The 23317-nt window shown below is 39.6% G+C and overlaps 1 protein-coding gene across 2 annotated transcripts in view; it reads right to left on the bottom strand.

Annotated features, from left to right (window-relative positions):
- Nucleotides 1-12660, bottom strand: part of LOC129536140 (scavenger receptor cysteine-rich type 1 protein M130) — a 34944-nt gene extending 22284 nt beyond the window's left edge. For both annotated transcript variants that reach the window (XM_055394865.2, XM_088837373.1), the window contains exons 1-6: nucleotides 12504-12660; nucleotides 11067-11153; nucleotides 9561-9881; nucleotides 7093-7413; nucleotides 3930-4250; nucleotides 3187-3507 (exon numbers count right to left, since the gene is read on the bottom strand). In XM_055394865.2, coding sequence (XP_055250840.2) covers nucleotides 3187-3507; nucleotides 3930-4250; nucleotides 7093-7413; nucleotides 9561-9881; nucleotides 11067-11153; nucleotides 12504-12549 — 1417 coding nt within the window. In that variant the 5' untranslated portion in view covers nucleotides 12550-12660. The remainder of the gene's footprint in view (nucleotides 1-3186; nucleotides 3508-3929; nucleotides 4251-7092; nucleotides 7414-9560; nucleotides 9882-11066; nucleotides 11154-12503) is intronic.
- Nucleotides 12661-23317: the final 10657 nt, after the last annotated feature.

The following is a 23317-nucleotide window of genomic DNA, read 5'->3' as shown; positions in this document are numbered from 1 at the left end:
TTGGCGCTCAGCTTTCTTTATAGTCCAGTTCTCACATCCATACACGACTATTGGAAAAACCATAGCCTTGACTAGACAGACCTTTGTTGGCAAAGTAATGTCTCTGCTTTTTAATATGCTGTCTAGGTTGGTCATAACTTTCCTTCCAAGGAGCAAGCATCTTTTAATTTCATGACTGCAGTCACCATCTGCAGTGATTTTGGAGCCCAAGAAAAAAAAGTCTCTCACTGTTTCCATTGTTTCCCCATCTATTTGTCATGAAGTGATGGGACTGGATGCCACGGTCTTAGTTTTTTGAATGTTGAGTTTTAAGCCAGCCTTTTCACTCTCCTCTTTCATCAAAAGGCTCTTTAGTTCCTCTTCACTTTCTGCCATAAGGGTGGTGTCATCTGTATATCTGAGGTTATTGATATTTCTCCCAGCAATCTTGATTCCAGCTTGTGCTTCATCCAGCCCAACATTTTGCATGATGCACTATGCATATAAGTTAAATAAGCAGGGTGACAATATACAGCCTTGATGTACTCCTTTCCCAATTCGGAACCAGTCTGTTGTTCCATGTCCAGCTCTAACTGTTGTTTCTTGACCTGCATACAGATTTCTCAGGAGGCAGAGAAGTGCCCTGGTACTATAAGATGCTCTGGTATTATAAGATGCTCTGGTATATAAGATGCTCTGGTATTCCCATCTCATGAAGAATTTTCCACTGTTTGTTGTGATCCACACAGTCAAAGGCTTTGGCATAATCAATAAAGCAAAAGTAGATATTTTTCTGGAATTCTCTTGCTTTTTCTATGATCCAGCAGATGTTGGCAATTTGATCTATGGTTCCTCTGCTGCTGCTGCTGCTAAGTCGCGTCAGTCGTGTCCGACTCTGTGAGACCCCATAGACGGGCAGCCCACCAGGCTCCCCCATCCCTGGGATTCTCCAGGCAAGAACACTGGAGTGGGTTTCCATTTCCTTCTCCAATGCAGGAAAGTGAAAGTGAAGTCGCTCAGTCATGTCCGACTCTGTGCGACCCCATAGACGGGCAGCCCACTAGGCTCCCCCGTCCCTGGGATTTTCCAGGCAAGAATACTGGAGTGGGTTGCCATCTCCTTCTCCACCTTTTCTAAATCCAGCTTGAACATCTGCAAGTTCGTGGCTCATGTACTGTTGAAGCCTGGCGTGGAAAATTTTGAGCATTACTTTGCTAGTGTGTGAGAGGAGTGCAATTGTGTGGTAGTTTGAACATTCTTTGGCACTGTCCTTCTTTGGAATTGGAATGAAAACTGAACTTTTCCAGTCCTGTGGCCACTGCTGAGTTTTCCAAATTTGCTGGCATATTGAGTGAAGCACTTTCATAGCATCATCTTTCAGGATTTGAAATAGTTCAACTGGAATTCCATCACCTCCACTAGCTTTGTTCATATTAATGCTTCCTAAGGCTCACTTAACTTCACATTCCAGGATGTCTGGCTCTAGATGAGCGATCACACCATCATGATTAACTGGATAATGAAGATCTTTTTCGTATAGTTTTTCTTTTTATTCTTGCCACCTCTTCTTAATATCTTCTGCTTCTGTTAAGTCCATACCATTTCTGTCTTTATTGTGCCCATCTTTGCATGAAATGTTCTGTTGGTATGTCTAGTTTTCTTGAAGAGACCTCTTTTCTTTCCCATTCTACTGTTTATATAGATTTTATAATATCTTTATATATATATATATATATATATATATATAAAGAGAGAGAGAGAGAGATTGTATATAGGCAATTTACCTGATATCATATGCAATGGTGAAAAAGCTGAACACATTTTCTCTAAGATCAGAAACAAGGCAAGGATGCCCACTCTTGCCATTTTTATTTGACATAATATCTAAAGTTCTATCCACAGCAACTTAGACAAGGGGAAGAAATAGAAGGAATCCAAACTAGAAAGGAAGAAGTAATGCTGTCACTGTTTGCAGACAAGATGACATTGTGCATAGAAAATCCTAAAGTCACTACCAAAAAATTACAAGAGTTTATCAGTGAATTTGGTGAAGTTGCAGGATACAGAATGAATATACAGAAATCTGTTGCCTTTCTATATACTAACAATGAGCTATCAGAAAGAGAAATTAATGAAATAGTTCCATTTACCATCACATCAAAACGGCTTCCCAGGTGACGTTAGTCAAAAAGAATCCACCTGCCAATGCAGGAGACACAAGAGGCACAGTTTTGATCTTGGATCAGGAAGATCCCCTGAAGCAAGGAATGACAACCCACTCCAATATTCTTGCCTAGAAATTTCCTTGGACATAGGAGCTTGGCAGGGTACAGTCCATGGGCCCTCAAAGAATCAGGCATAACTGAACAACTGAGCATATACATACATACAAAAAGAACAGCATACCTAGGAATAAACCTACCTAAGGAGGCAAGAGCCCTGTGCTCTGAAAACTATAAGACACTGATGAAAGAAATTGAAGATGACTCAAACAGATGAAAAGATATACTTTGTTCTTGGACTGGAAGAATCAATTCAGTTAAATATGGTTAAAATGACCATACTCCCAAGGCAATCTACAAATTCAATGCAATCCCTATCAAATTACTGATGGCATTTTTTACAGAATTAAGCACTAAATTTTAAATTTGTATGGAAGCACAAAAGATCCCGAATAGCCAAAACAATCTTGAGAAAGAAGAATAGAGCTGGAAGAATCAGGCTGTCTAACTTCAGACCATACTACAAAGCTACAGTCATCAAAACAGCATGGTAGTGAGACAAAAGCAGACACAGAGATTAATGGAACAGGATAGAAAGCCCAGAAATAAACCCACACACTTATTGCCAATTTGGCTTCCCTTGTGGCTCAGATGGTAAAGCATCTGCCTACAATGAAGGAGACCCGGGTTCAATCCCTGGGTTGGGAAGATCTCCTGGAGAAGGAAATGGCAACTCACTCCAGTACTCTTGCGTGGAAAATCCCATGGACAGAGGAGCCTGGTAGGCTACAGTCCATGGGGTCACAAAGAGTCGGACACAACTGAGTGACTTCACTTTCACTTTCAGTCTATCACAAAGAAGACAACAATATACAATGGAGAAAAGATAGTCTCTTAAATAAGTAGTGCTGGGAAAACTGGACAGCTCCATGTAAAACAATGAAATTGGAATGCAACTTCTTTATAGGTTGATTGAAAGTCTTACCTGAGCAAGTAACTTTGGCTTCATAATAGTGTTCACAACTAAGCCCACCCCATTGCCAGTTCTTGCAGTCCCAGATAGAAGTTTCAGTTCCATTGCAGTTGTTTAAAAACAGCCATGTGTTTGTTGCCTGAACTTTGGAATAAACTTGATAGGATGTTTTGAGTGCAGATCCACATCCCAGCTGCTTGCAAACCACATCAGCTTCTTTCAGTCCCCAGACTCTGTCACACACTTTCCCTATCAGTTTCTGAATTTCCACCTCCACTGTCCCAGCACAGCGGCTACCTCCACCTTTGAGTCTCAGTTCCAGATCTGATCCATCTGCAAAAGAAACATAAACTTAGGCCATAGATACATATGGAGGTTACCTACCATAGGGTATTTCTTTCAATCTTGTTCCTTCTCAGATGCTAAGACACCAGAAATTCTGGTTTACCTACTTTCTGGCTTTTAGGAGAGCAGCATAGACCATGAATTTGGTTAGAAATGGGGCTATAATTTCTAAACTTGTAGATTCAGAATTTGAAGTGTGGTTCTTAATAGCAGTTTAAACAATTTTTATAGAAAATAGAGACAGACAACCCTCCAAACTAGTCAAATAAAGAATGTGTTAAAGATCCCTCATACCTGAAAAGAATTCCCAATAAGGAAATCATTAGCTAGTTCTCTCTCACTTCTTACACCTATTCCTACTGCTAAAGAACACAGACCCTTCCTTCTCTGTTTTTCTTGTTTTAACTTACCAGAACAGGTCACACCAGCATCTTCATTATGATGGCAGTAATGCTTTCCCCATTCTTGATGTTTGCACTGCCAGATGGCAGATTCATGTCCTTGGCAGGAAACACTGTCAAGCCAAATGTGTCCAGTTCCCTCACTGGCATTGACTCTACCGATGGCAGTGATGGCAGTCGGACATCCCAATTGCTGACACGCTACAGCAGCATCGTCATTGTCCCAGCCATCATCACACACTGTCCCCCATTCTCCTTGGAATCTCACTTCTAATCTTCCTGAACACTTGGTGACTCCATCTACCAGTCTCAGGCTCAGGTCAGCTCCCTCTGTAAGAGGGAAACAAAATCAGTCAGTGATAAAGAAACAAGCATGAGGATGCTCTAAACAGCTCTACCTGAGATGAGATAAGGAAAGGGGGGGAACATAAGCAGAGACAGAGAAAATAATGAAATATTCCCACAGAAAATCATTAAAGATGGAAGTAGGAGCAGATCAGGCAAGAAGACAGTGTTAGTGGAAACCTGGGGTACAGCACAGGAGCTCAAATCGGTGCTCTGTGATGACCTGGAGGGCTGGGATGAGGATGAGAGTGGGAGGGAGGCTCAAGAGGGAGGGGATATATGTATACATACAGCTGATTCACTTTGTTGTGCAGCAGAAACGAGCACATGATTGTAAAACAATTATCAGTTCAGTTCAGTTCAGTCGCTCAGTCATGTCCGACTCTTTGTGACCCCATGAAACACAGCACGCCAGGCCTCCCCATCCATCACCAACTCCCGGAGTTCACTCAAACTCATGTCCATTGAGTCGGTGATGCCATCCAGCCATCTCATTCTCTGTCATCCCCTTCTCCTCCTGCCCCCAATCCTTCCCACATACTCCAATTTAAAAACAAGAAGATAGGATTTTTTACTGAATTAGGAGTTTGGGACTAGCAGATGCAAACCATTTTATATCAAATGGATAAATAGCAAGGTCTTATTGTATAGCACAGAGAACTATATTCAGTATCCTATAATAAATCATAGCAGAAAAGATCAATCACTCAATTAAGAAAAAAGAAGACAGGACTTTTCACTGTGGAGAGCATGCATTACAGGAAGAGTTTCTAACAGGAGGCCAAGGAACTGAAATTTATCTAGAGATCTGCTTGTTTAAACACCACAGATGTTTTTGTTGGAATTGTTTATTTTTCCCTGTTAAATATATACTTGCAGATGCCTAGGTGCTTATATATATATATACATATATATATTTGCTGCAATACTTAACACTTACTCTGACTGCATTATCTACCCAGACTATTTGGCTTGTATTACCATGCCTGACCCCTTTCTGACCATGTCGGTAGTTTAAAAGCAACTCAAAGAGAGAAGGGACTTCATCCTTACTCCTTTCACTTTCCCCCAATCAACACTCCTCAAAGACTAGCACTTGATTCTGAGTAATATCCTATAATAAATAAATTGGGTTTTTCCTCTGGCACTTTCAGTTGTTTTTTTTTTTTTTTTTCTGGTCACAGTGTTATTTATTGTGATTCCACAGCACGTATCAAACACACTGAGAAGAAACATGCTGATTGGAGACCTGAGTAAAGGAAACCGGAAAGTACATACTGTATTTTTTCTACCCCAAATCCTTTTCACTTTCTTTAGCTAACAAAACCCATCTTTTCTGTAGGAATCCATTCTTTGTGGTTCAGACTGTACATGATGACATTGTTCAACAAGAAAAAAGCCAACTTGGGAATTCCCTGGTAGTCCAGTAGTTAGGACTGTGAGCTTCCACTGCACGGGGCCTAGGTTTTATCCTTGGTCAGAGAACTAAGATCCCCACAAGACACACAGTGTGGTTTAAAACAAACAAACAAACAAACAAAAAAAAAAGCAATTCAAGAAATAAAAGAAGAGCCAGAACCTTGATGATATTGTTTAAGTGCTGAATCCAGTCATGGATGGAACCAACTGTACCTCCTGGATTTCCCAGTTTTCTGAGTCAGTATTCCCTTATTTTAAAGCTAGTTTGAATTGAATTCCCTTCATTTGAAAAAAAAAAAAAAAAAAAGCCTGGTGAATACAAGAACATTTTTTCCCTGGTTATAGTTTCCTAAATATCCCCTGGGGTTCAAGACTTACTAGGTCTTCAAACGAGGCACTCAACTGAAGAAAGGAGAGGGACATTTTTGTACACACAAAAACATGTCCCAGACCTTAATCAAGGATGGAACGTGAAGGTCCCTGGACAGACACAATGCCTGCTCACAGTGTAGTATTAGCGTAAATGAGGTTTTAATAGACAACCAGTTTTTTTTTAATCATTTGATTCTGTGAATTTGAACTAATAGTTTGGGGAAGGGTGGGTCAATGTGGCTAAAGAGGAGGCTTTTATAGGTAGAGGATAATAGGAGGGGTGACTTTCTTCTAAAACATCCAGAAAGTAACATTTTCTAGTTAACCTGGTTTCTTTTCGTTTCTTTTTTTGGAGGGGTGAGGGAGTAGACTATTCTCTGAATACTTACTTCTATCCTCATAACTTGGATCTCAATTTCATGGCTCATCCTTCCTCCCTAAACTATTTATCCTAATTTCAATGAATAGTAAAAAAAAAAAAAAAACTTTTCTCACGGGCTTCCCCAAGGCTCAGTGGTAAAGAATTTGCAGGAGACCCAGGTTCCATCTCTGGGTCTGAAGATCCCCTGGAGATGGAAATGGCAACCCACTCCAGTATTCTTGCTTGAAGAATTCCATAGATAGAAGAGCCTGGCAGACTATATTCCATGAAGGTACAAAAGAGTCAGACACAACTAAGTGACTGAACAATAACAACAACAACAACAAAAAGCCCACAAGTATCAGAACTGCATCCTGAAATTGGTAACAATGAGGCAATAAAAGAAGACTTTCCTCATTGTAGTTTTCATTTGCATTTCTCTAATAATTAGTGATATTGAGCATCTTATCTGTACTTCTTGGTCATCTGTATGTTGTACAGGAGAAAATAACACAACATTGTAAAGCAACTATAATTTTAAAAAAAATGTTTTAATAGTAAGAGAAAAAAAGAGAAGCACATTTCATTATGTTTTTAAGAGTTCAGGCCTTTGAGACTTTTACCCCCATTTTTGTCCTCTCAGAGAGAACGGAACAAACGCAGAGCAGTCCTTACCTAAGCAAATCACTCCAGCATCCTCAGAGTGATCACAGTTGTGCTTTCCCCATCCTTGGTGTCTGCAATTCCAGAGAGCTGACTCATTTCCATGGCATACCAGATCATCAAACCAGATTGGCCCAGACCCTTCTCCAAAATTAGCTGAGCCAGAGAAACTGACAGCACTTCCACATCCAAGCTGTTTACAAACCACAGAAGCGTGATCCAAGTTGAAGTTATCATCACACACTGTTCCCCACTGGCCCTGGAATTTGATCTCTATTCTTCCTGAGCACCGGTTTCCTCCGTTCATCAACCTCATCTCCAAATCAGATCCATCTAGAGCAGAGAAAAGGCCAGAATTCAGAAGTGATATTAGACAATAGTATTCCTCCGGTCTCTTTAGACTTGCTTTTGTTCTTAAAAATGATGCCTCCTTGTGAATACTGCTCCAGTTCACATATTGAAAGGTTTTAATCTTTGAAAACTAGCTAATGATTAGGACTTTCATCTGTATCAACTGACCCCAAAAAAAAAATCTTTTATGGATTAAAATTTACTTTTTGTTTTGTTTCCCTCTATCCCTCTAAGACATTGTAAACATGTCTATGTAGAAATAAAGAAAATAGTAGAAGGAGAATGTAAAGAAAAAAAAACAGTTTAGTATCAAAGTCTACCCTCTTTACTATTATACATGTGATCATAATAGAATTTCCAAGAAGTAGATGCTCTGAGAATTGAGCATTGATCAGGGTGGAGAATCTCAGAAATATGGACTCTGAATTCTTAGAAATATGAACTTGGAAACCTCATGAAACTCGTGAGTCTCTGATTACTCATCCCTTTCTATTATTATGCACCAGTTGAAGCTTTAGGTGTATAAGGTTCAAAAACTAAATTTGATAGACATCATCCTTATATAAAGGATCCTTATGCAAAGGTATGAAAAACAGAACACAGGAGGTAAAAGTACTACACTGAGGTCTTAGCTTAAATAGTCAACACCATCAACAGCAATAATTATAATAAGAGCCTGGCAAGATTTATTATGATTTTTAACCTCACTGTAGGTGCTTGATGTAGCTCTCACAATTATTTCTTTTCTTTCCCTGAAAAATGATTAACAATGAAAGACAACAAGAAAAGAAAGAAGAGAAAGGAAGAGGAGGAGAACAGAGAAAGAGAAGGAAGAAGAAAGAGAAATGAGTGGTCTAGGTAACAAGAAGCAGTGAGCCATGAGGAAACTAATGCTAATGCGCCTATGACCTACCTGTCAGTGTACCAGTAGCTTTACATGTGTTATATTATTGACTACTCAGAAGCTGAAGTTTAGAATGATTTACAACTTACACAAAATAATAGCATTAAGCAGTAGTTGAGGACTTTTCTAGATACTAGTTACTCCCATGACACCACAGCGCCTGGGTAAAGATTGTTGTTGTTGTTTAGTTACTAGGTTGTGTCCAACTCTTTGTGACTCCATGGACTGTAGCCCGCTAGAATTCTCTGACCATGGGATTTCCCAGGTAAAAATACTATAATGGGTCTCCATTTCCTTCTCCAGGGGAACTTCCTGAGGGATCAAATCCATGTCTCTTGCATTTGCAGGCAGCTTCTTTACCATTAAGTCACCAGGGAAGCCTGGATTGAGATTAATCCTTTCTGAAATCAGTCCTGTGGAGAAGATGGTCTCTAACAGAGGGGCTGGGTGGTGAGAGGATTCTCATGTCATGTTCAATGACATGAGCAAAGAGAAATTGGAAGCCCAGGAATCTGAACTGGGTCAGAAACATGACCTTGGGTTTTGTCTGCAGAAAGGTCTGAGTTATCATAATAGCAAGTGAGATGAAACTTATGGAATATTTTATAAATTAAAACTACCATGTAAATGAAATGAATAGCATTTCACAGTGGAAAAAGCAATTCAACTTTGCAAAATGTCCTTCCTCCAACAAAACAGATTAGTGCTAAGAGTATTTACTTCTTGACTTGGTAAATTCATTGTCAGTTAATGGGCAAAAGGTCATGATTTATGAGCCAATACACAAAAGCAGCATTTTATGGGGAAAGAGGACAAGGAATCAGGTTAGATATGATTTAGGAAATGGCAATCCACTCCAGTATTCTTTCCTAGAAAATTCCATAGACAGAGGAGCCTGGCAGGCTACAGTCCATGGGGTCACAAAGAGTCAGACATGATTAAGCAACTGAGCACAGAATGTTACAGTAGGATTGCTTAATATAAAATTGAAGCTAATCACTTCTTCATTGACTGTAGTATTCAGAATCTCTTTTGACTTTTTTTTTTTAATATGGGTCTTGTCATACATTTTCTGGTCTTTAACAACGAAATGGGTCCTTTTTATACCTGGATTATTTTATACCTAGATTATTTACAGAAAACTGGCCTTTTCATTTTTAACCCATCTATAAGATTTTTTCCCACCAAGCATTTCATGCCAAGGTTTTACTTACACAAGTCTTACCTGAGCAGGTGACTCCTGCATCCTGTTTGTGAGTACAGTTATGCTTTCCCCACCCCTCATGTTTGCAGTCCCAGAGAGATGATTCATTGCCTCGACAAGACACATGATCCATCCAAATGCGCCCAGTGCCTGCACTGATATTTGTCCATCCTGTGGCTTTGATGACAGTCGGACATCCCAGCTGCTTACAAACGACGGAGACGGCCGCCAAGTCCCAGCCGTTGTTACACACAGTTCCCCACTCTTCCTGGACTTTCACCTCCACTCTCCCAGAACACTTGGTTTCACCAGCTGCCAGCCTCAGCTCCTTGTCTGTTCCCCCTGGAACAGGTAAAGGTAGCAATTGTTCAAGATCCAAAATCTAGTGAAACAATTATTCCTTAGATTACTTATTTTTCAAAGCCAGTTTTGAGAAACATTTCTGAACCTATGTATGGTACAGTAGGAGACTCATTTCATAAGAATTCAAAACCAAACAGCAGTGTCACAGGCTTCAAATGAAGCCATGACACAGAAGCGGTAAAGCTGGGTAATTCAATACCATATGGTGTCTTTAATTTTATGGCTGAGATTCTCTATAACATCAATGTATATAATCCGATGGATAGTTTACTATAAAAAATATTACAGAATTGTATAGGAATAAGCTATGTAAGTTTCTCCAAATCCTAAAATCAGTGGAAAGAAGGCTAATAGTGAAAATGAAAGACTGAGTATTGGGAATTCAGTAACTATTTCACACACATATGGAAAATACCATGAATTTTTTAAATTTTAATTGGAAGCTAATTACTTTACACTATTGTGGTCGTTTTTGCCATGCATTTACCTCCTTCCCCACCCCATCCCTCTGGGTTGTCCCTGAGCACTGGTTTTGAGTGCCCTGCTTCATGCATCTAACTTGCACTGGTCATCTGTTTTACATATGGAAATATCTGAAATTCTTAAAATGCTAGTTGAAATCTACTGAACTTAGCTACCCAAATGGAAACTGAAATGGAGATATTTTCCTATTATCTTCTACCATAAAAAATCCCCTCTCCCCTACTCCTTCCAAGGGTCTTAGCTACTGCCTCATGATTATTTTAGCTAACATAGGAACCTGTGGTTCTTTATATATATCTGGCTTCCCTGAATACATTTTAAGATAAATTTTGGCATTTGAATTTTCAAAGTGTTCCTAAAATTCCCTCATCCCAACAATTCTGACATTTCTCCTCCTCTGTATTTTTCCCTAATTTTCAGTTAGACATTACTTCAGACCGTTAAGGAATATGCATTTTTCCAGTAAGCATTTATTTAAAAAAAAAAAAAAGCTCTACTAACATTTTGGGCAAGCAGGGTCACATTGTTAAGTAATCATTTTGTGCTTTTAATATCCTGATCCTTCAAAACACCATGAAGCTTGCTTTTAGATGCTATTTAGCCTTCAGGAGAATGATTTGCTTGTCAGTGATTCTTGTCACAGTGGGCAAAAATTGTGAGTAAATTTGACAAAGTACTCACCAAGGGCACTGGTGACCAAACAGGCATAGAGAACTGAGACCACAGCAAGAGTGAAGGGACCGAAGTGGACAGAACACCTTTTAAAGCCTGTGGAAAGAAATAAAAGAAGGTAAAAGTATAGTCTTTCCAACCAAAGAGGCTTTAGAGCAGGCAGGTGGTTTCAGAGGTTTGAAATTAACAAAGAAAGTCAAACCAAGGCAGAAAACCCTCCTCCTAAACAGCAAGGCAGGCAGGCAGGAAAAATTCATATCCAGGATCATACAGCAACAGTAAAATAGCTTTAAAAATGTCCATGGTTACAGGCAACCTAGAAGTGAGGGATTAGAAGAGAGCTGGAGATGCAAAAAGAATTGCAAGAGTGAGTCATAGCACCTGGAAAACAGAAAAGACGTTGATGAAACTTAGAAATGGGCACTTCTCTCATTGGGCACAGAACAATATTCAGCCTCTGATATTCTCATCTCCAAGCCTACCTGATCCACATTATTCAACGGAAAGTTCCATGAGAAAATAAATTACATCTATAATGTTCACCAGCTTCCCCAGTACCTGGCACAGTACCTGCTAAATTCTAATTGAACACTACACTGGAGGAAACAGTGGCAAAGATTATATTTGAAAGTCCCCACTATTGGACCTTGTGGGCTTCCCAGGTGATATAAAGGATATGCCTGCCAATGCAGAAGACGCGGGTTTGATCCCTGGGTCGGGAAGATCCCCGGAGAAGGAAATGGCAACCCACTCCAGTATTCCTGCCTGGAAAATCCCATGAACAGAGAAGCCTGGAGGGTTACAGTCTATGGGGTCGCAAAGAGTCGGACACCACTGAGCGACCAAGCATGCACACACACACGCCATTGGATCTTATTTTCAAAAATAGCCTAAAATGCTCTATCACTCTCACTTCTCCTTCTTACTCTCATCCTACAGTAATTTTAAAGTAAAAATGCTATGATACAGAACTGTGCGCTTATTAGCTATGCTTTCATGTGATATGCTTTTAAGTTTAAAAGCTTGAAAAAAAAAAGTAAGAATGATAAATGAATTTAATGCATTCACATAAATCATGAAGTAGATTTTAACACTCAGGGGTGTCATTCTAAATGCCCTCTAGGGAATCAACTTTTCATCAATATGCATTCCTACTTGTTCTATACTTTCTGACAACTATTCATTTTATACTCAATACAATTCAGTTAATTTTAGTTCCTTATGTAGTTGTTCCTCAGTGGTTTTACAGAGTTGATGCCAAATCGAATCCTTATTTCATACCTTCAATTTCAAACCTATGGAAGATACAGGTACTTCTTAATAGGCTTCTTGCTCTTTCCCATAACTTACCCTCCTGATGCCCATCATTATTAAATCAGATCCACTGACTGTCAGAATATTACTATACTCCATTAAAGAGTAGACGGAACAAATGATAAGCTTTACCAGCAGATCCAGAGTTGTCATGTAGTACCATTCTGAGTTTGTCCATTCCAAAGTTTTATGATGCTTAAATCTTCTTGTATTATTCCTTTGGGATGGTCCCTTGAAAAAGAGGATCGCTCAGAATTCTAAAAATCATTTCACTTCCACACACACACACACAAAAAGAAGGCCTTCATAACGGAGGTGGAGTCAACCAGAAAAGGGAAGTAATTAAAAGAGAGAGGTTCCTTTTTGTCCTCATGTTTTCTTCCATTTGGGACATAAAACAAAGAAAAGTGAGAAACATTCACTACAGATTTACAAAAATTAAAGGGGAAATATTAACTCAAATACGGTTGTCTTTGAACACAAAATTTCTGCACTCTGTTTTGGATGAATACATTAAAAACAAAAATAATAATTGTTTTGAGGTGAAATTATGTCAAAAAAAAACTAAGGTAAGGGAATTCCCTGGTGGTCTATGGTTAATAGTCCGCCTGCCAATGCAGAGGTCATAGATTCAATCCCTGGTCAGGGAAGATACCACATGCCTCAGAGCAAAGAAGCCCATGCACCCCAACTACTGAGCCAGAGCTCTAGAGCCCACGAGCCATAACTACTGAAGCCTGTGCTCCACAACAAGAGAAGCCACCATAATGAGAAGCCAGTGAATCACAAGAGTAGCCTCCTCTTGCCGCAAACAGAGAAACCCCACACACAGCAAAGAAGATCCAGCGCAGCCAAAAATAAATAAATGAGAATAAAACACTTAGAAATGAATTAAAAACAAAAAAGTAAAATGGGCAAAACACAATTAAATCACTAAAGCTTAATTGTATAGCCACTTTTATTATTATTTTCATAATCAAAAGTGTCTCATGAATAATTCTGTGCAGATTATCCATGCTGCTGCTGCTGCTGCTAAGTCACTTCAGTTGTGTCCGACTTTGTGTGACCCCATAGACAAAAGCCCACCAGGCACCCCCGTCCCTGGGATTCTCCAGGCAAGAACACTGGAGTGGGTTGCCATTTCCTTTTCCAATGTGTGAAAGTGAAAAGTGAAAGTGAAGTAGTGTCCAACCCTTAGCGACCCCACGGACTGCAGCCTACCAGGCTCCTCCACCCATGGGATTTTCTAGGCAAGAGTACTGGAGTGGCTTGCCATTGTCTTCTCCATAGACAGCACTTGAATTTCTTTTCTTTTAAAAAAAAAAAATTATTGGAGTTCAGATTTATGTTAATTTCTTCTGTACAGCAAAGTGAATCAGTTATACACACACATATATATATGCCCACTCCTTTTTAGATTCTTTTCTCATATAAGTTATTGGAGAATATTGAGATGAGTTCCCTGTGCTATACAGCAGGTCCTCATTATTATCTGTTCTATATATAGTAGTGTGTATATGTCAACACAAATTTACCAATTTATCTCTCCCTGCACCTCCTTTTTCTACCCTACTATCCTGGGTGTTCATTGGAAGGACTGATGCTAAAGCTGAAACTCCAATACTTTGGCCACCTCATGTGACGAGTTGACTCACTGGAAAAGATTCTGATGCTGGGAAGGATTCGGGGCGGGAGGAGAAGGGGACGATAGAGAATGAGATGGCTGGATGGCATCACTGACTCGATGGACATGAGTTTGAGTGAACTCCGGGAGTTGGTGATGGACAGGGAGGCCTGGCGTGCTGTGATTCATGGGATCGCAAAGAGTCGGACACGACTGAGCGACTGAACTGAACTGAACCATAAGTTAGTTTTCTACATCTGGGACTCTATTTCTGTTTTGTGAAGAAGTTCATTTGTACCATTTTTTTAGAGTTCACATATAAGTGATATCATGTATTTGTCTTTTTGTGTCTGACTTAACTTCACTCAGTATGACAATATATATATATATATGCATTAAACTTCCTAAAAATCTTTCTACAGTGAATATTCCAAGCCCCATTGGCTTCACTGGTAAATTCTAACACACATTTTAAGGAAAAAAAATAATACCAATTCTAAACAAACATTTCCAGAAAACAAAGATTAGTGACTACTTTCCAACATGTTCTATGAAGCCAATAGAACTTCATATCAAAACCAGAAAAAGACATTATAAGGAAGGAAAATTACATAGGAATATTTCTCACAAACATGTGCAAAACTCTGGACAAAATATTAGCAAATAATATCTAGCAATATATAAAATAATAATATATCATGACCAAGCAGGGTTCATCCCAAAAATATAAGGTTAGTTCAACATTCAAAAATTACAATTATATATAACTCATTATATAAGACTCTTAACAGAAAAATCATTCAATCAACTTGATAGATGTAAAAAAGCCTCACAAAATGTAACACCAGTTCCCAATAAAAACTTAGTGAACTATGTGTGTAAAGGGCACCCATGAAAAGCCTACAACTAAAATCATATTCAATGCTCAAAGACTGAGCGCTTTCTCCTTAAGATCAAACCACCAAAATGTTAATTTTATTCATTTCCATTTGACATGGTACTGGAGATACTATCCAGGACAATCAGACAAGATAAAGAAATAAAAAACATTCATCTTGAAAAGGAAGTAATACTGTCTTTTTCTGGCAGATGACATGATTATCTGTGTAGGACATATAATAAAATCTACAAAAAACTACTAGAACTAATAATTGAGTTAAGTAAGTTTGCAGGATACATGATCAATATACAAAAATCACATTTAAAAAAATCAGAAGTTAAAATGTAAAAGTAAATTCCATTTGTAGTAGTATCAAAATTATACAAAATAGTGAGTAAACTTGACCAAAAACGTGAAAGTCTTATATACTCCAAACTACACAATATTCTTGAAAGAAATTAAAGAAGATTTAAATAATTGGGTTAATTTAAATAATTCTTGGGTTAGAAGACTTTATTGTTAAGATTTCAATGCTTCACAATTTGAATTCTAAATTCAGTATCAGTTCAGTTCAGTTCAGTCACTCAGTCGTGTCCGACTCTCTGCGACCCCATGAATCACAGCATTCCAGACCTCCCTGTCCATCACCAACTCCCAGAGTTCACTCAAACTCATGTCCATAGAGTTGGTGATGCCATCCAGCCATCTCATTCTCTGTCGTCCCCTTTTCCTCCCGCCCCCAACCTTTCCCAGCATCAGAGTCTTTTCCAGTGAGTCAACTCATCGCGTGAGGTGGCCAAAGTATTGCAGTTTCAGCTTTAGCATCAGTCCCTCCAATGAACACCCAGGATTGATCTCCTTTAGAATGGACTGGTTGGAGCTCCTTGCAGTCCAAGGGACTCTCAAGAGTCTTCTCCAACACCACAGTTCAAAAGCATCAATTCTTCAGCGCTCAGCTTTCTTCACAGTCCAACTCTCACATCCATACATGACCACAGGAAAAACCATTGCCTTGACTAGACGGACCTTGGTTGGCAAAGGAATGTCTCTGCTTTTTAATATACTATCTAGGTTTCCTTCCAAGGAGTAAGCGTCTTTTAATTTCATGGCTGCATTCAGCATCCGCAGTGATTTTGGAGCCCAAAAAAAAAAAGTCTGACAGTGTTTCCACTGTTTTTCCATCTATTTCCCATGAAGTGATGGGACCAGATGCCATGATCTTTGTTTTCTGAATGTTGAGCTTCAAGCCAACCTTTTCACTCTCCTCTTTCACTTTCATCAAGAGGCTTTTGAGTTCCTCTTCACTTTCTGCCATAAGTGTAGTGTCATCTGCATATCTGAGGTTACTGATATTTCTCCAGGCAATCTTGATTCCAGCTTGTGCTTCTTCCAGCCCAGCGTTCCTCATGATGTACTCCGCATATAAGTTAAATAAGCAAGGTGACAATATACAGCCTTGACGTACTCCTTTTTCTATTTGGAACCAGTCTGTTGTTCCATGTACAGTTCTGACTGTTGCTTCCTGACCTGCAGACAGGTTTCTCAAGAGGCAGGTCAGGTGGTCTGGGATTCCCATCTCTTTCAGTATTTTCCACAGTTTATTGTGATCCACACAGTCAAAGGCTTTGGCATAGTCAATGAAGCAGAAATAGATGGTTTTCTGGAACTCTCTTGCTTTCTCCATGATCCATCAGATGTTGGCAATTTGATCTCTGGTGCCTCTGCCTTTTCTAAAACCTGCTTGAACATCTGGGAGTTCTCGGTTCACATATTGCTGAAGCCTGGCTTGGAGAATTTTGAGCATGACTTTACTAGCGTGTGAGATGAGTGCAATTGTGTGGTAGTTTGAGCATTCTTTGGCATTGTCTTTCTTTGGGATTGGAATGAAGACTGACCTCTTCCAGTCCTGTGGCCACTGCTGAGTTTTCCAAATATGCTGGCATATTGAGTGCAGCACTTTCACAGCATCATCTTTCAGGATTTGAAGTAGCTCAACTGGAATTCCATCACCTCCACTAGCTTTGTTCGTAGCGATGCTTTCTAAGGCCCACTTGACTTCACATTCCAAGATGTCTGGCTCTAGGTCAGTGATCACGTTATCGTGACTATCTTGGTCATGAAGATCTTTTTTGTACAGTTCTTCTGTGTATTCTTGCCACCTCTTCTTAATATCTTCTGCTTCTGTTAGGTCCATACCATTTCTGTCCTTTATCGAGCCCATCTTTGCATGAAATATTCCCTTGGAATCTCTAATTTTCTTGAAGAGATCTCTTGTTTTTCCTATTCTGTTGTTTTCCTCTATTTCTTTGCATTGATCGCTGAGGAAGGCTTTCTTATCTCTCCTTGCTATTCTTTGGAACTCTGCCTTCAGATGCTTATATCTTTCGTTTTCTCCTTTGCTTGTCGCTTCTCTTCTTTTCACAGCTATTTGTAAGGCCTCCTCAGACAGCCATTTTGCTTTTTTGCATTTCTTTTCCATGGGGATGGTCTTGGTCCCTGTCTCCTGTACAATGTCACGAACCTCCGTCCAGAGTTCATCAGGCACTCTATCAGATCTAGCCCCTTAAATCTATTCCTCACTTCCACTGTATAATCATAAGGAATTTGATTTAGGTCATATCTGAATGGTCTAGTGGTTTTCCGTACTTTCTTCAATTTAAGTCTGAATTTGGCAATAAGGAGTTCATGATCTGAGCCACAGTCAGCTCCTGGTCTTGTTTTTGCTAACTGTATACAGCTTCTCCATCTTTGGCTGCAAAGAATATAATCAATCTGATTTCGGTGTTGACCATCTGGTGATGTCCATGTGTAGAGTCTTCTCTTGTGTTATTGGAAGAGGGTGTTTGCCATGACCAGTGCGTTCTCTTGGCAAAACTCTATTAGCCTTTGCTCTGCTTCATTCCGTGCTCCAAGGCCAAATTTGCCTGTTACTCCAGATGTTTCTTGACTTCCTCCTTTTGCATTCCAGTCCCCTATGATGAAAAGGACATCTTTTTTGGGTGTTCGTTCTAAAAGGTCTTGTAGGTCTTCATAGAACCGTTCAACTTTGGCTTCTTCAGTGTTACTGGTTGGGGCATAGGCCTGGATTACTGTAATACTGAATGGTTTGCCTTGGAAATGAACAGAGATCATTCTGTCATTTTTAAGATTGCATCCAAGAACTGCATTTCGGACTCTTGTTGACCATGATGGCTACTCCATTTCTTCTAAGGGATTCCTGCCCACAGTAGTAAATATAATGGTCATTTGAGTTAAATTCTCCCATTCCAGTCCATTTTAGTTCACTGATTCCTAGAATGTCTATGTTCACTCTTGCCATCTCCTGTTTGACCACTTCCAATTTGCCTTGATTCATGGACCTAACATTCCAGGTTCCTATGAAATATTGCTCTTTACAGCACCAGACCTTGCTTCTATCACCAGTCACATCCACAACTGGGTATTGGTTTTGCTTTTGCTCCATCCCTTTATTCCTTCTAGGGTTATTTCTCCACTGATCTCCAGTAGCAAACTGGGCACCTGCCGACCTGGGGAATTCCTCATTCAGTATCCTATCATTTTGCCATTTGATACTGTTCATGGGGTTCTCAAGGCAAGTATACTGAAGTGGTTTGCCATTCCCTCTCCAGTGGACCACATTCGGCTCTGGTCCATGTGATCAGATAGACTAGTTTCCGTGATTATGATCTCAGTGTGTCTGCCCTCTGATGCCCCCTCGCAATACCTACTGTCTTATTTGGGTTTCTCTTACCTTGGTCGTGGGATATCTCTTCACAGCTGCTCCAGCAAAGCGCAGCCGCTGCACCTTACCTTGGACGAGGGGTATCTCCTCAAGGCCGCCCCTCCTGACCTTGAAAGTGGAGTAGCTCCTCTCGGCCCTCCTGCGCCCGTGCAGCCACCGCCTATTGGACGTGGGGTAGCTCGTCTCGGCCGCTGGCCCTGGCCCTGGGGTTCCCTGGTAGCTCAGAGGTTAAAGCATCTGCCTGCAATGCGGAGAGCTGGGTTCGATCCCTGGGTTGGGAAGATCCCCTGGAGAAAGAAATGGTAACCCACTCCAGTATTCTTGCCTGGAGAATCCCATGGACAGAGGAGCCTGGTGGGCTATACTCCACAGGGGTAGCAAAGAGTCGGACACAAATTCAGAATAACCAAAGTCAATATCCTAGTGGGCATTTTTTCATAAAAACTGGCAAATTGATTTTAAATTTTATTTAGAAATGCAAAGGGTCCCAAATAGACATAACAAATTTGGAAGTGATTAACATGTTGGAAGATTAACACTAGCCTATTTCTAGATTTTTTAAAAAACTGCCATAATGAAGACAGTGTTGTATTAACATAATCAACACATATATGAATGATTGATTTTTGACAAAGTGTAATATTTTCAACAAATGGTGCTGAACAATTGGCTATTCATATTGCAGCAAGATGAATTTCAATCCTTACACCATATACAAAAAGGGATCACAGACATAAATATAAAACCTAAAATTTTTTAAATATTAAACACCTCAAAGGTTTTAGTTAAGACTGGTAACACATGTTCATTTAGTGACTTGTACATGAATGTTTATGTGAGTTTTACTTGTAATGGACAAAAACTAGAAACAAACAAAAAAAATGTCCTTCAACTGGTGAATGGGGAAATAAACAGTGGAATTAATACTCAACATCACAAAGGAATGAACTGCTGACACATGTGACAAGAGGAATCAGTTTTCTACTTTGTGAACTCATTTAGAATTCTGGGAAATGCAAACTAATCTTTTGTGACTGGAAGGAGTGGTTGCTTGAGTCATTTTTATACTGGGGGTAAAAATGTTGAAACTTTTCAAGGATAATTGATATGTTCATTGTCTTGATTGCTTTGATGGTTTCACAGGTACACACCTGCTTATCAAAACTAAAAAAATGAACACTTTAAGTATGTGAGCTTCAGTTCAGTTCAGTTCAGTCACTCAGTCGTGTCCGACTCTTTGCGACCCCATGAACCGCAGCACACCAGGCCTCCCTGTCCATCACCAACTCCCGGAGTTCACTCAAACTCATGTCCATTGAGTTGGTGATGCCATCCAGCCATCTCATTCTTTGTTGTCCCCTTCTCCTCCTGCCCCGAATCCCTCCCAGCATCAGAGTCTTTTCCAGTGAGTCAACTCTTCCCATGAGGTGGCCAAAGTATTGGAGTTTCAGCCTCAGCATCAGTCCTTCCAATGAACACCAGGACCGATCTCCTTTAGAATGGACTGGTTGGATCTCCTTTCAGTCCAAGGGACTCTCAAGAGTCTTCTCCAACACCACAGTTCAAAAGCATCAATTGTATCTATCAATTATACCTCAATAAAGCTGTTTAGAAAATCTTGATGAACACTTTCTGCTGTGAGATAAAGAAAAGGAAAAACTCTGACATTAGCTCATCTTTCAGGTTTACAACAATACATGGTTCAAGGTGAATCCTTGATAGGAACCAGGTTTGAGGGAAACTGAAGATATGAAAAACTTTGAATGGACCTGAAAGTTAGAAGATAATTTCATAGGAAAACTTGGATATTTTATATGAGCTTCTGAATGGCAAACAGAAGAAGGAAGATGAGTAGAGACAGAAGTAGTACCAGATTTTGGAAATCATTTTGGATTTTGGAAAAGATTTGGGGCTTGTTAGCAAAGTCCTTGTGTATTTGAGAAATACATATTCTCATTGTATTCTTTCTCTAAATGAAGTCATTAGCTTTGTTAGAACCACCTAGTGTTTCTATAACTAAATAAACTTCTGTATTGCTCTTTTTAAAAATCTCTACATATAAATTGCAGATAGTATTGTTATATAAGTCATGGAACAAACCCATGCTTTACTCAGCCTTTACCACCCAACTGTTGAGAATATCTGTGTTCTCTTCCTAATTTGCCTAAGTTACAGTTTCTTTGCAATGCTGAGCAAGGTCAACTTTTTCTTGTTTTATGTTCTACCGATCACTGAATAAACAGGACTTCCCTGGTGGCTCAGATGGTAAAGTGTCCGCCTACAATGAGGGAGATCCAGGTTCAATCCCTGGGTCGGGAAGATCCCGTGGAGAAGGAAATGGCAACCCACTCCAGTATTCTTGCCTGGAAAATCCCATGGACAGAGGATCCTGGTAGGCTACACTCTCCATGGGGTCGCAAACACTTTCACTTTCAATCACTGAATAAACAGCCCATTGATTATCTAGTCTTTGTTTGCAGTTCATGGTGAATGATTATCCAGACCTTATTATCCTTTGTGATAGAGTGCCAGGACTCTCTTGGTTTCGAACTCTTCAACTGCTATTTTTCAGTTTTTCTGAAAAGTTCTTTGTCCCACATAGCTGATTTTTTCCTCAAAATTCCAGGCTGTAATGTCTTCTGACTTCTTTGTGCTCTGTATTCTAATTAACTCAATATTGTCCTTTATCTCAGATTGCTTTTCCTAATATTCTAGCATGTTGAGCACAAATTTAAGCCTTGTGCTAACGAACTCATCATTTACATTAACATATAAAATGTGGCTGTTGGCATAATGTGATGCTTGCTGTGTACAAATATTAATAGTTCATTGCAGGCTGCATATTGACCAACAGTCAGCTTTGATTCCATCGTACTCTGATATTTTTCCCTTACTCTAGTAATTGGACTTCTGCTTTTGTTCATGCCTTGTGAAAGATTTTGTTTTACACCAATTCCAATAATTTGTAGCAGATGATCCACTTATGCTTCAATTTCCATCTTGGCTTCTTCTCCAAATCACCAAGTGCTTCAGGACTGGGGATCCTGTCTTTCAACAGATATTTCTGAGATGGAAGCAAGATGTTGTCTTTGTACCGTTTGATTACCAGCCAGAAACTGGATATCTTTCTCTTTATTCCAACCAACAATTGCTATGGCTAACCTACATAAGTGCAGAAGGAAATGGCTACCTACTCCAGTAGTCCTGCCTGGAGAATCCCATGGATGGAGGAGCCTGGCAGGCTATAGTCCATGGGGCTGCAAGAGTCGAACACGACTTAGTGATTAAACCACCACCATAACCTACATAAAATCACAATTTTATGGTTTACAACTGGCCTAGATTACTCCTGTATTGAATATAAATTGTTTTCCTCTACAAAGTAACATTATGGATTCCTGAACATTTTATGGTCCCCCCGAAAATTATCATTTGTTTAGTCTTTCATTAGTTCTTTTTAAGCTAGTCAACACAACTACACACTTTGTACACAGATATTGAATACAATATGGATAATTCAACACTAATCTTTCTTCTTGTTCTCAATCATTTCTTGCTCTTTCTCCAAATTTCCTGTAATATAAGCTCTTTGCTTTAACTCTAGACTCTAAACTATTCCTGGTAGCTGAGATTTCACTAAGATTTAGTGCTTGACATCCTCAACATTTAATATTTGAGTTTCCCAATATTTTTCAACAAAGACTTGTAATTCCAGCTTTTTCCTGAGAGTTATTTGTGAGAATGCAGTTTTTATTTACAATTTTATTTTCCTTTCACTCAACTAAACTTAATACAATGTGGTTTCCACTTCATATTTTATATTTCTGCACTTACTAAGTAAATATATTTAAATGTCTGCTTGTATTAAATATTCTGTTAGTTTCTTGGGATACATTAGGAGTTAATTCATTCCAGGCATCTAATTTCATTGAGCATATAGTCTAGGAGGGATAACAGACATAAACATAAGCAAATTAAGTGTTCTATGTGATATGGAGGGCAAGAACAGAGCAAGTAGACTTAATCTCTTACAACCAAGTCTACAGGGTTTGTATTACATCCAGGCAAAAGTGTCCTATGAACTGAGCTCTGAAGGATAAGTTAGCTAGCTATGGTAAGACAGTCTAAGATTCCCCAGGCAGAAGGGAAAGTGTGTTTCTAGTTCATCAGGTAAGAAATAGAGTGTGACATGAAAGAGTCACAAATCCAGTATGATTGCAACACAGAAACTGAGGATGAAACTGGTATTTGACGAGCTTAGAGGCAGGACAGGAAGCGATCTCACAGAACACTCAAAGCCATGAAAAATTTTTTTCTTAAGGGCATATAGAAGATCCTGAGTGGTAGCCAACGAGACAGTAAAATGGTAAAGTTTCTCTTTCAACAGTTACTCTATTGTTATTCATTCAGTCAGCCATGTCCAAATCTTTGCCACCCACTGGACTGCAGCACACCAGCCTCCTCTGTTCTGCACTATCCCCCAGTGGATGCATGTTAAGTCACTTCAGTTGTGTCTGACTCTTGGCAACCTCATGGACCATAGCACAACAGGCTCCTCTGTCCAAGGGATTCTCCAGGCAAGAATACTGGAGTGGGTTGCCATGTCCTCTTCCAGGGGATCTTCCTGACCCAGGGATCAAACCTGTGTCTCTTATGTCTCCTGCATTGGCAAGCAGGTTCTTTACCACTCGCACCACCTG

The sequence above is a fragment of the Moschus berezovskii genome, chromosome 6, assembly GCF_049115385.1.
Source record: "Moschus berezovskii isolate FMDL1 chromosome 6, NW_MosBer_1.0, whole genome shotgun sequence".
NCBI classification, from domain to species: Eukaryota; Metazoa; Chordata; class Mammalia; order Artiodactyla; family Moschidae; genus Moschus; species Moschus berezovskii.
This window is presented reverse-complemented; position numbering and strand designations above follow the sequence as displayed.